Source organism: Arachis stenosperma, chromosome 3, assembly GCF_014773155.1.
Source record: "Arachis stenosperma cultivar V10309 chromosome 3, arast.V10309.gnm1.PFL2, whole genome shotgun sequence".
Lineage (NCBI taxonomy): Eukaryota > Viridiplantae > Streptophyta > Magnoliopsida > Fabales > Fabaceae > Arachis > Arachis stenosperma.
Window position 1 is genome coordinate 114,196,035 of NC_080379.1, and position 13,922 is coordinate 114,209,956.

The following is a 13,922-nucleotide window of genomic DNA, read 5'->3' on the forward strand; positions in this document are numbered from 1 at the left end:
AGCCGCTCAGCACACCAAGCTCGGGTCACGGAACCCCTACCTCGAGTCTTGCCAGACGACCGAGCTACACGTTTCAGGTAACCCTCGGAACATTGGCGCCGTTGCCGGGGACCCTGGAAGTCATCCCTTTACCATGGCGGACGACCCTCCCAACAATAACCACGCTACATCAGAACAAGAAGAGGAAATTGACACCGGAGAACGACCGGACAGCCCTCTATCACCACGCACTCCAGGAGGAAACAAACAGAATCGCCCAAAGACATCACTTCCAAACAAAAATCCACAAAATCCCGAAAAAGAAGAGAGCTCAGAAATTCTAGAAGCAGTACGGGCACAGCAAAACCGACTGAAACAACTCGAAGAGGACATAAAAAAGCAGAAAGAAACTGAACAAGATTTGAGAAGGGAAGCTCGCAAGCGCAGAGAGTTAGAAGAAAAGCTGCGGAAGATAGAGGCCGAGTTGAAAGACCGGACGGAACGCGGCACCACCCCCGAAAACAACCATGATCCCTTCACGCAAGAGATCATGAAGGAGAAGGTACCGCGAAACTTCAAACCACCTGATATGGATCTCTACGACGGCACCACCGACCCAAGTCACCACCTCAGCAACTTCCGAAGCAGAATGTACCTGGTCGACGCCTCCGACGCGATTCGGTGCAAAGCCTTCCCCACCACTCTCACCAAGTCGGCCATGAAGTGGTTCGACAACCTGCCACCAGGATCAATCTCCAGCTTCGAGGACCTAACCAAAAAATTCCTAACAAGGTTCTCTATTCAAAAGGACAAGGCAAAACATGCCCCCAGTCTACTCGGGATCAAACAAGGTAACCAAGAAACTCTCCGAGAATACATGGAGCGATTCAACAAAGCCTGCCTGGACATACAACACTTGCCCACTGAAGCAGCCATCATGGGACTAGCAAACGGCCTAAAAGAAGGACCATTCAGCCAATCCCTATCCAAACGATACCCGACCTCCTTATACGAGGTGCAAGAGCGGGCAGAAAAATATATCAACATGGAGGAAACCTCCCAGCTAAGAGACTCTTCTAGGAAGGAATCAACCTACCCACTCCGAGACCGAGATCGAGAACAGAAAAGAAAGAAGAGTCCAACTCGGACAAACCACGGAAGTACCATAGCTACACTCCCCTCCGAGTTTCCCTGGTAGACGTCTACAGAGAAGTATGCCACACCGAAAAAATCCCACCGCCCCGACCTTTAAAACACAAGAGAGCGGGGAGATCGGTCCGAATACTGTGAATACCACAAGCTCTACGGTCATTCTACTAATGACTGCCACGACCTGAAGAATGTTATAGAAAAGCTAGCCAGAGAAGGAAAACTCGACAGATACATAGCGGAAAAAGGAGAAGAGACCAAAAAGAGAAGGAGGGGAGATAACGAGGATCGGGCCGAACAGACCCTGCGAACCCCTGAAAGGCACATACACATGATAAACGGAGGTTTTGCAGGCGGAGGAACATCCAGATCCTCGCGAAAAAGACACCTCAAAGAGATCTATCATGTCCGAGAAGACAATCCCCTGCCCGAGCTGCCAACCATCTCATTTACCCAAGAAGATGCTCAGGGGATAATACCCGGCCACGACGATCCTATGGTGATCACCATTATCCTAGCAAACGCCAACTTACATCGAACCCTGATTGACCAAGGAAGCTCAGCAGATATCCTGTTCAAAGCGGCCTTCGACAAGCTCGGACTTGAAGAAAAAGAGCTAAAGGCCTATCCCTCCGACCTATTTGGGCTAGGGGACACCCCGATCCACCCCTTAGGATACATCTCGCTACACACTACCTTCGGAAGAGGCGAGCAATCTAAAACGTTAAGCATCGACTACATTATAGTCGACGTTACCTCAGCATACAATGCCCTCATTGGGCGACCAACCCTAAACAGACTGGCAGCTGTGGTCTCAACCCCACACCTCTGTATGAAGTTCCCTACCGCAAAGGGAATCGCCACCCTAAAAGGCGACCAAAAATTAGCACGGCGATGCTACAACAAAAGTCTAAGCCTAAAAGGGAAAGAAGTCAACACAATAGAACTCGGGCGAGTTCAAACCCGAGAAGACCTTCGGCCACAACCAGAGGGAGAAACCGAAAGGATCCAAATCGGGAACACACCTGAAAAAGTAACAAACATTGGAGCAAACCTCGAAGCAGGCCTAAAGGAGGAACTCATAACCCTCTTAAGGGAGAATTCCGACCTCTTCGCCTGGAAGGCCTCCGACATGCCAGGCATAAGTCCCGACCTGATGTGCCATAAGCTATCAGTATACCCGGGATCCAGACCCGTCCAACAGAGACGCCGGAAGCTCGGACCCGAGCGCATGCAGGCAATAGAAGAACAGGTACAAGCACTGCTAGATGCAGGATTCATTAGGGAAGTAAAATATCCCCTATGGCTCGCAAACGTGGTCCTGGTAAAAAAGCCCAACGGAAAATGGAGGATGTGCGTCGATTACACGGATCTCAACAAAGCCTGCCCCAAAGACCCATATCCACTACCAAACATCGACGCCTTAGTCGACGCAGCCTCAGGCTACAGATATCTCTCCTTCATGGATGCATACTCGGGATACAATCAAATCCCGATGTACGGACCCGACCAAGAAAAGACCTCGTTCATAACCCCAAGGGCAAACTACTGCTACGTAGTAATGCCCTTCGGGCTGAAGAACGCCGGGGCAACCTACCAGAGGCTAATGAACAAAGTATTCTCAGAGCACATCGGGCTACAGCTAGAAGTGTACGTCGACGATATGCTGGTAAAGACACAAGAAGACAGAAACTTGGTTCCCGACCTCACAAGTGTCTTCGGCACCCTCAGGAAACACAACATGAGACTTAACCCGACCAAATGCACCTTCGCCGCAGAAGCCGGAAAGTTCTTAGGCTTCATGCTGACTCAAAGAGGCATCGAAGCAAACCCGGACAAATGCCAAGCGATATTCAAAATGAAGAGCCCGACGTGTGTCAAAGAAGTACAACAACTAAATGGAAGGCTAGCCGCCCTATCAAGATTCTTGGCAGGATCAGCGATAAAATCACTACCTCTCTACTCACTCCTAAAGAAAGGGAAACCCTTCTCATGGACCCCGGAGTGCGAAAAAGCCTTCCAAGAATTCAAGGAATTCCTCGGGCAGCCACCAATCCTAACCCGACCTTTAAAAGGGGAAGAGCTCGTATTATACCTCTCGGTCGGACATCGGGCAGTTGCTTCAGCATTAATACGAGAAAATGACCAAGGACAACACCCCATATACTTCGTAAGCAAGGCACTACAAGGGGCCGAATTAAACTATCAGAAAATAGAGAAATTCGCCTACGCCCTAGTATTCACGGCTCGGAGGCTCCGTCCCTACTTTCAAGCCCACACCATCAAAGTCCGGACGAACCAACCCATGAGACACATCCTACAAAAAACAGACATGGCAGGACGAATCCTACAATGGGCGGTGGAACTGTCCGAGTTCGACCTCCACTATGAAGCCCGGACTGCCATAAAATCTCAATATCTAGCCGACTTCATCGCAGAATATACTGAGACCCCGGGAACCCCACTCTCGTGGAATCTGTATGTCGACGGGTCCTCAAACAAAACAGGAAGCGGAGCCGGTGTTATACTCGAAAGCGACCAAGGAACACGGATAGAGCTATCCTTAAAATTCGAGTTCCAGGCTTCAAACAACCAAGCCGAATACGAGGCCCTACTAGCAGGACTAAAGCTAGCCGAAGAGGTCGGAGCCCAGAGAATCACGATCTTCAGCGACTCCCAGGTCGTCACATCACAAGTAAATGGAAGTTACCAGGCCAAAGACCCTACTATGAAAAAATACCTGGACCAAACACAGGCACAATTACGACACTTCCCGGAAATACAAATCCAGCACATACCTCGGGAACAAAATGCCCGGGCAGACGCCCTCTCGAAACTCGCTAGCACCAAGCCCGGAGGCAACAACAGAAGTCTTCTCCAAGAAACCCTACAATCTCCCTCCGTGCTAAGAGAGGAAGAAACGTTAAATATATCCAACCAACAGCAAGGATGGATGACCCCCATACTCAACTACCTGAAGTCAGGAACTCTCCCCATAGAAAGAAAAGAAGCTAAAAGGCTTACAAAGGACGCCCAGAATTATACGCTAATTCACGACGTATTATACAGAAGAGGATTCTCAAACCCCCTCCTTAGGTGCGTTCCGACCTCAGAAACATAGGGCGTCCTCGAAGAAGTCCACGAAGGCATGTGTGGGAACCATCTCGGAGCTCGGGCACTATCCGAGAAAGTAGTCAGGGCCGGGTTCTACTGGCCGACCTTACAAAGAGACGCGACAGAGTTTGTGAAAATATGCCCCCCCTGCCAAAAACACGCCAATTTTCACAAGGCACCGCCCGAAGACCTTATCAGCATCACTGCGCCATGGCCCTTCGCAAAATGGGGACTCGACCTACTCGGCCCGTTTCCACAAGGACCGGGGCAAGTCAAATACCTCATAGTAGGGGTCGACTACTTCACAAAGTGGATCGAAGCCGAACCCTTAGCCACTATTACGGCTCAGAAAAGCCGTAAATTCCTATACAAAAACATCGTCACGAGGTTCGGAGTCCCCTACTCCATCACAACAGACAATGGAACACAGTTCACGGACACAAGTTTTCAGAACTTGGTGGCCGAACTAAAAATCAAACAGCAATTCGCATCGGTCGAGCACCCACAAGCCAATGGACAAGCAGAGGCTGCAAATAAAGTCATCTTGGCCGGGTTAAAGCGAAGACTCCAAGAGGCCAAAGGGGCGTGGGCCGACGAACTCCCCCAGGTACTATGGGCATATCGGACAACCCCGCACTCTACAATGGGAGAATCCCCATTCCGGCTAGCTTACGGGATGGAGGCAATGATTCCTATCGAAATAGATGAAGGGTCGCCCAGAGTCATCTTCTACAACGAAAGAGGCAACCCACAGGCACAAAGGGAAGAACTCGACCTCCTCCCCGAGGTCCGAGAAAGAGCCCGAATCCGAGAAGAAGCCTTAAAACGGCGAACGGCCCTCAGATACAATCAAAAGGTAATAAAGCGAAGCTTCTCCAGTCACGACCTGATTCTAATCCGAAATGACATCGGAACACAAAAGTCGGGAGAAGGAAAGCTAGCCGCAAATTGGAAAGGGCCCTACAAGGTAACAGAAGTCTTAGGGACAGGCTACTACAAAATATCCGACCTAGAAGGCAATGAGCTGCCCAGGACCTGGCACGCCTGTAATCTAAGACGGTACTACAGCTAGAAAAACTTAACCCGAGGTGTACTCTTTTTCCCTACAAGGGTTTTTTAATGAGACACCCGGTTAAGTAGGATACCCGACCTAAAGGGTAAACACTTTGTAAATATTCTTTCTTTTTAATACTAATCAAATTTCTCTATTTTCTCTTCCTCATGATGAAGCAAAACCTAGAAAGTACCCCACCAAGGTGCATTAATTTATGCTCGGCAAAACGCAAAAAATCATTTGCCAAGAGACCATACAAGGTCGGCAAAGATAAAGCGACGAGGTTCAAATTAATGTGAGAAGTTATAAAGTAACTCTGAAATGGCTCGAAAAGCCAAATAAAAAAGAGGTTACAAAAATAACTTAAAAAGGCCGACCAAACGACAAAGTCGGACCTAACAAAAAGGAGGTACTCGAGCACCCGATGTCCGAGAAAAAGCTCGGCCCGAGAAAGAAGCCTTAAAACGGCAAGAACCAGGATTTCGAAAAACGCTTACTAAAAAGTTGCTTTACAAAAAGCAACTAAAAAGTACAAAGCGAAAAGAACGAAATCGAAAGAAGTTTCAAAACGCTAGCTAAAAAGTTGTTATCCGAAAAACAACTAAAAAGCACGAAAGCGGAGATATAAAGTCAAAACGCTAGCTAAAAAGTTGTTATCCGAAAAACAACTAAAAAGCACGAAAGCGGAGACATAAAGTCAAAACGCTAGCTAAAAAGTTGTTATCCGAAAAACAACTAAAAAGCACGAAAGCGGAGACATAAAGTCAAAACGCTAGCTAAAAAGTTGTTATCCGAAAAACAACTAAAAAGCACGAAAGCGGAAACATAAAGCCAAAACGCTAGCTAAAAAGTTGTTATCCGAAAAACAACTAAAAAGCATGAAAGCGGAAACATAAAGTCAAAACGCTAGCTAAAAAGTTGTTATCCGAAAAACAACTAAAAAGCACGAAGGCAGAAACCAAAGGTCAAAACACAAACACCGCATAATAAAGTCACCACAAGTGGCTAAATAAAAGCAAAAGGTGTCCAAAAGTGTTCACAAAAGCCATCCAACAAAAAGCCCACAGGCCGGGCAAACCACTAAAAAGATCACAGAGGATCAAGGTCCTTTCCGGTCTCCGCATCAACAGAAGGCTGCGGAGGGAACATCGAAATCGGGACTGCATCGACAGCACCATCATCCCGGCTTGAAACCTCCACACCAGATCTATCCTCAGCCAAAGGTGAAGTCAGGTTCACAACCGGAACCTCGGGGTCGGACACCGGAGCCTTGTGGTCGGACACCGGAACCTCATCCTCGGCAGGAGCAGGAACAATCTTTCCCTCCACAACAATGTTTTCCGTACTGAAGAAGCTCAGATCCAGGTCGGGAGCAAGAACCCGGACCTGATCCCTCAAATTCACAAACATAGCATCCATACCCTTGGCCACATTATCTTCCAGCTCGTAAAAATCATCCCGAGCAGACTGCAACTTCTCCTTCGTCTCCACAAGCTCGGCATACAGCTTAGTATAGTTCTCCGTCGCCACCCTCGCCATCTCCTCAGATGTCTTCGCCGCCGCCACAGCCGCGGTGGCCCTAGTTTTCTCTTCCTCCAAAGAGGCCTCCAGCTCAGTAATCCTGGCAGCCTTCAGTTGACTAATCTTATCAAGCTCGGACCGTGCCTTCTCAAGTCGGAAGCTGGTCGCCCCAAGGGGAGCTTTCTTGAACTCCCGAGCAATAGCGGCATGAAGACTAGCCATCCGAACACAGCTCCGCGCCATATACTGAAAGTGATGCTCCATAGACGCATCATCAGTAGAAATAAAGGTCTGGGGGAGAATGTGCTGCTCAATCCAACCAAGAGCGTCAAAATCCTTATCATTGAAACCGGCAAGCTCTTGAGAGGTCTTCTGTTTCTTGGGGGGAGGACCCGAGGTCGAAGACGGGGAAAGGTGACCGGGTCCGGAGGTCGGAGGATCTTGAGTTATAGCTCGGAACTGAGGAGTCGGAATGGTCTTCGACCGAGTCTGAACACCCACGGTAGTCTTCTGCGGAGAAAGATCGGGCAGAAGCCTCAGCCTCGATATTCCGAGCAGCCGCAGACTTCTTCGACCGACGAAGGAACTTCATGGAATCAGCCTGAGAAGACATCTCTGCAGAAACAAAAGAAAGGGATTATCACAACAGAAAAACCTCCAAAACGAAGCCAAAATACTAAGATGAAATCTCAAAGAGGTCGGGAACTACCTAACTCGGAACGGAGAAGGCTTGGATCTCCCAACATTTTCTTCGTATCCAAGTGAGGTGCCCGACCCCATAAACTGCTCAACACACCCACAAAAGCCTGCTCCACCTCATCTAGACTCTCAAAAGTATACTTAACCGACACTACATTCTCCTGCCAACAAAGAGGAAAAGAAGGCTCCCCACTCTCATCTAGAAAGAAAGGTCGGACATCTCCAGCAGCCCGGACCTTGAAATAGTAGTTCTTGAAATCATGAAACGACTCATCATACAAGGTACAAAACTTCTTTCCCTGGTTAGCCCTAAAAGAGACCCAGGACACCTTCCCAGCACCCGACCCCGGCTTCGTCAACACGAACAGATAGGAAAAAAGAGAAACAGAAGGGGAGACGCCCAAAAACTGACACAAAAGTTGAAACAGCTTTAAAAACGCCCAAGAATTTGGATGGAGTTGCGTAGGGGCAAGGTTACAAGACCAAAGGACCTCGGACTCCAAGTCGGTAAAAGGAAGTCGTACACCCAGCTTAGAGAAAAAACAATCGTAAGCATAAAAGAATAGCTTCTCGGAACTTTCTAAAGGCGGGAAGCACACTCTCTCCTCGAACTCCGGGGCTACTAGCTCATAATCCCGCTCAGACTCCCTGTTCTCACAAATACTACACTCCCTACGGAACCTAACTAGATACTCAGAATCTACAACAGAAGGGACCCTTAGAGGAACAGGATCTACCCAACCAAGACCACTCGGAATCTTGGTCGACATTGCTTGAAACACCTTTCGAGACATAAAAAATCTTGCCTACAAAGAAGAATACAACAGCAAGCCAAAAATCACATAATAGGCAGACAGCAAAAAACCCATTCAGCAGAAGCAAGAAAACAAAGTTCTTTTAGAAGAAAAAATGCAGTAACCCGAAAACAAAGTACCAAGAGAAAAGAGCCCCCCCCACATACAAACAACCAAAACAATGGCGGCGCCTCTTTTCGGGGCAACCCCAGCATAGAAGAAAAAGAAACAAAAGCATATGTGCACAGCGAAAGTAAAGACGAGAAACAAACCTGGAAGAAAGGAAGAAAACGACGAGCTCCGATGCAAGAAGAACGAAAACAGCGGCGCAGAGGAAACCCCGAAAAACAACGCACAGAAAGAATCGGAGAAGAAGAACAGAGAGAAAGAAGGAAGATGCTCGAAAGAGAGGTGGCGAAAAACCCAGAAAAAGGGAAAGGGAACAGAATAAACAAAGAAAATGAGGAAAGGGGCAAATAAATAATGCCTTCACAGAGCCCGAACGGAAATCGAGGAGAAACGGTAAAAAGCAATAAATGCTGAAACGGCCATTTTCAAATTTTGAAAAGACGACTATGCCCGAGCTCGACCTCTCAAAAGGACGAACTCGGACAGGGGCACTGTTCATACCCTGACCGAGCTCTCCAAACTCGGGAAGTTCGCAGAAGGTCCGACCTCGTCCCAAAGGCCCACGCCTAAGGTCGGACCTCGGACAAATAAAGAAGAAGGCACATCAAAAGGAACGAAGCCCAAAACCTAAAGGCCGAAAAAGGCCTAGGAAAGGCGGTTCCACAAAAGATAGAGATAAGACTCCCAAAGATAAGATAAGATAAGAATATCTTATCCAGGGAAGATCACGACCAACCACTATAAATACACTGGAGCACCCAGGTATAACTCATACTCTAATTCTACTCAATATCTGCTTGGACCCATGCTAACTTAAGCATCGGAGTGTCATTGCAGGTACAACCCCCAGCCGCTCAGCACACCAAGCTCGGGTCACGGAACCCCTACCTCGAGTCTTGCCAGACGACCGAGCTACACGTTTCAGGTAACCCTCGGAACAGTAATGAACCCCAGTTTATTAACCATTATCTATATTTTTTTTTCTAATTATCAATTTCTTTTTTAGTTCTGATTAATAATTAATTAATTATTGCATGGATTTATTTGAAATTGGAAACACAAACACATATTTTTTCTTGTAATTAAAAAAGAATTTGATTAAATAAATAAAAAAAAACTAAAGACAGATATATTTTTTAATAACAATTAAATCTAATCTTAGGTTGAATACATACATTTAAAAATGGCAATGAAAACAATTTTATTAAGCAGTATATATATTTATTTCCCGCAATTATCATATTTTCAATACTGATTAATAGTTGATTAATTACTGCACGAATTTATTTAAAAATGGTAAAACAAACACATTTTTTTGTTATAATTAAAATAGAAATTTGATTAAATATATAAATATCATAATTATATCCACATTACAATTCAGAAGAGACTAACATTGTATTACAAACCAAACGACAATTTAAATTACTATCTGAACATATTAAATTAAGAAGCATGAAGATCCTGCACAACAACAACTTATAGTAGTATCCTAACATATTAAACTAAAAAGCATCTAGATCCTCCACAGCGTCATGATCACTTCCACATTGGCTAAAAGCGTCTTCAACTTCAGGCAAAGAATCAACCAAAACACGAATCTGAAAAAAAAGTTTAAATCCTCTCAGTTATTGATATTTTTAAATACTAATAATCGAACAACTTATAAAAACCATAAAACCAAACCTTATGATCATTCATCTCAGAAGCAGATTCAAAAACATTAATAACAGAGGCATCATCCCAAATTTGTTGAACAATATACACAGATCGATTCATCTCATAACCCACAGGCCTAGCATCAACCATGAATACAACTTTTTTGTGCTAAAGAATTGAAATGAGTTTCAATGGAACAACTTTGGAATAAGATCCCTAAAAACAAAAAATAAAAAAAAAACAAAATAGTTAAAATATAGCATAATAATAAATTACGTATTTCTTAGAAATGTCAAAACATACAAACTAACTATATTTATATCTATATATCTATATAACTATATACTAATTAAAACCACAGCAGCATGAGAACCTGATTCAACTCTGGGTGATTATCCAAGAACCTGGAGCATTTAATCTTTATTAGTTGCACAACCTCACGATCTTTAAGAACAAATATATTGTTCCCATTGGCATGAGACACTACAATCTTCAAGCAGAATCTTAAAAACCAGTAGAAAACAAGGAAATTTTGATTTAAGTTTGGAATAATAATTAGTTACGAAAACAGAGGAAAACAGAATAAAACTAAAGAAGAAAACACCTTGGGACAGCATCAATGCATTGAAGCTGACATAGATCACATGATAAAATTTGTTTATTAGCTGACACAAGAGAACCACACAAACAAGTTGAGAACCACCACTTATGTTTCTTGAAAACAGATGATATAGTTCCCAAAATAAAAACGAAACCACCATGCCAGCACACAAAAAATTAATATAGCATTTCAAACTTCAAATAATTTACAAAACTATCAATTACTAAGTTTTCAGCATATGATATAACAAGAATAACAAAAAAGAAAGGACAAAGAGATTTTATCACAAATGAGAATAAATAATATACGTTCTCAACATCAGAATAGCAGCGATTGGGTGAAATCAGATCAGTAATAATATCTTCAATAGTTTCTGATTGAATAGAATTATCACACACTACTTGAGTCTTGTAATCTTTCACAGTTGCATACTGCAAATAGGCATCATAGATTGGTGCAAAAATCGGATCATGAAGCCTTGCCTGGGATAATTTGCTTAGAATAAGTATCGAATGCATTGATCAAGAAAAAAGAGAAATGCATCAACATGTTGTAACATAGGGTCAGAAATCATACATTCACATAATCATTGATTGCAGCTGCTTCCAGATTATTACTAAACACATTTACAACTTTAAAGGACACGGAGTAATCTGGATCAACTGCAGAAAGAATTTCAACCTTGAAAACTTTCTCCTCTCCAACAACATCACCAAACATTTGTGGAGAATATGACCGACAGACCTTGGGAGTTTAATATAAAAGAATCAATACAGTTGAACACAAAAAATAAAATTAACAAACACTAAATGAGGTTCAATATGAAAAAGTTCATACTGCAAGCACACTAGGATCAACAGGGAATTCTTCGTCTACCCCGATAAATGCTTCAGAACACGTTTTTCCAAGTAGTTTTGTTGCCGCATTATCAAGCAAAACAAACAAAACAGCACACCCACCATGATGAATCTTTACACGAATCCTATATCTAAGACAATTAACAAACAAGAATGATAACTAAAATCAAGAAATTAAATCTGCTTAAAAACACATAGAGTGAAGCATAACAAAGAACTAACCAAAAATCTAAAATATTAATAATTAATCTATTAAATAGTAGATTTATATATGAACTTTACTTGACCAACACATGTTCAACACATGAACCACAAGCATCACAAAGGTAGAGATCTTCATGGTCAACAACGGCATGACCACACACACATGAGTAGTACCACCAATCTGGTTCATCCATAACTTCATTAATTGTCCCAATAACAAAGTAATGAGCATCCTGTAAAATTTTAAAGACAATGATATAAACCCAACATACATGTTTAAGAAGTTGAAGTTTAAGTATTAAATGGAGACTTTGCTAATCTAAAATAGTACCCCGTTATCTAAATGAATATCTTGAATATTACAGATATCTTTGGGATTGAAATAATCACCATCAACTTTAGAAACTAAGTATCCAAGATCATTGCTCACAAGTCTTGAGAATCCATAACTGGATACACAAAATCTACAAAAAAATATACAGTAACTGATCTTCATGAGACAAAATATATACATGAATACCAACAAAATAAGCACAGCAGCTTGCACCTTTACAATAATTATTTCACAACTAACCTGCTTAGGAACTCAACAGACTCAGGAATGTCAGGATTAATAAATAACCTAGAGACATTGATCACATTCTGTAGAACTACTCCACCTGCATCAAAGAATCTTACTCTATTAACCTCAAACCATATTTAACTTAAAAGGTAAAAAATCAGAAAAGTAGATATTAGATAAAAAATTTGCTGAATATGCCTGAAACTAACCTTCAATTGCTTTGATTTTAAAAGACTCAGCACAATCAACGGAGATCTTGGATATTTTTGTAATTTATCATACTCCAAAAGATCACAAGCATCTCCAAAGACATTGCATTGGACCTTTTTGCTGGAGAAATAAATTTCAAAAGATCAAAAGAATCTAAGTATATATTTATTGTTATAAACATAAAGGCTGAAACAAAAATAAATTGAATGAATAGAGCATAACTACTAATATAGGAAAAAGTAAGAGACATATTACCCATGAGTGAAAACTTCTAGCACAACTACTTTGACCAGCTTCCCATATGATGCTACATCTCTTTCTTTTCGAACACCAGTAATGATCCCAACAAAGTCTAATAATTACATTGAAACATTTACAAATTTGAATTACAAACCAGACTTGTTAAAACATAATACTATGACCATAAAAAGATAGAGCAAGAAACTTGTACAAACCAATAAGGAAATTGTGCTCGGTTGTCATTTGATCAATTTCATCTATTGATCTCAAACACAAACCGGAATGCGGGATCCTTGGAGATACCACAGAAACAATAGAGGTCTTGTATTGGAACAAAAGTCTGAACCGATGAGTGGTCACTCTGTTCATACCAGTGTTTGGTACAACTGTAAAATGGTTCATCAAATACAGATCCCCTTCGTGTAGAGAGGAAGCAAACTTTGATATAAGCTGATCTCTAATCGTTGCTTGGATCTTGTGTAACTGGATTTGAAAAAAAATGGTTCATATTTTGAATTTATTAACATATTTAGCTATTCAAACAGCATAAAAACAATTGATTAAAAAACTAAAACAACAAAAACAAATCACTTTGCAACCAACAATAAAAATTCCGTTCTGCATATTTAAAAACAAAAAAAGTTTCCAACAACTTAAGGAAATACAAACATAAAATAAGACTTACCTTCTCATCCATTAAGACCATATGCAACAGATTTTGAGAAGCATCCAAACCAGGATTCTTGTGGTACCACAACTTCACAACTTTAACATGCACTTTCCATGATTCTCTCCAGGGAGTGATTTTCTCCACCAGATCAACACGGTTATTCATTCCCAACATATATAGGATAAGAACACCAAAAAGAGAAGATATACAGAGAAAATTTCAGCACTAAGATGAGAAGATAAACAGATATGTTGTAGTTATAAACTCTGAAAGTTAAGAAACACTAAAGCTTACAATGAAAGTTTCACATATGGGGCAGAGATAGACTAATAGGCATATATAGATTGATATCCCTACACACATCATTTAGGAAGATATCACAAGTAACAAAATACACATCGGAAAAGAGCAAAAAAAATATGGGAAGAAGCCTGTTACAAATTACCAAATACCTACCACATATAGTTGATTTGACAATTC

At 42.4% G+C, this 13,922-nt stretch overlaps 1 protein-coding gene across 1 annotated transcript; it reads right to left on the reverse strand.

Moving 5' to 3' along the window:
• Positions 1-9,944: 9,944 nt before the first annotated feature.
• LOC130966602 (uncharacterized) lies at positions 9,945-13,607 on the reverse strand. The gene is made up of 13 exons (XM_057891417.1): positions 13,458-13,607; positions 12,988-13,255; positions 12,788-12,884; positions 12,532-12,652; positions 12,335-12,447; positions 12,092-12,209; positions 11,839-11,993; positions 11,537-11,687; positions 11,276-11,443; positions 11,008-11,181; positions 10,472-10,588; positions 10,126-10,266; positions 9,945-10,040 (listed from the first exon to the last, which is right to left on the reverse strand). The coding sequence occupies exons 1-13, from the start codon at positions 13,605-13,607 to the stop codon at positions 9,945-9,947; spliced, it is 1,869 nt and encodes a 622-aa protein (XP_057747400.1).
• Positions 13,608-13,922: the final 315 nt, after the last annotated feature.

Bases quoted from the DNA above. Each gene is read 5' to 3' on its own strand.
- LOC130966602 (XM_057891417.1), bottom strand. From the start codon at position 13,607: ATGAATAACCGTGTTGATCTGGTGGAGAAAATCACTCCCTGGAGAGAA. The intron at 11,688-11,838 runs GTAAAGTTCATA...TAATTGTCTTAG, and splicing joins GTTGAACATGTGTTGGTCAA to ATATAGGATTCGTGTAAAGA. The intron at 11,182-11,275 runs GTATGATTTCTG...AAATTATCCCAG, and splicing joins CAATCAATGATTATGTGAAT to GCAAGGCTTCATGATCCGAT.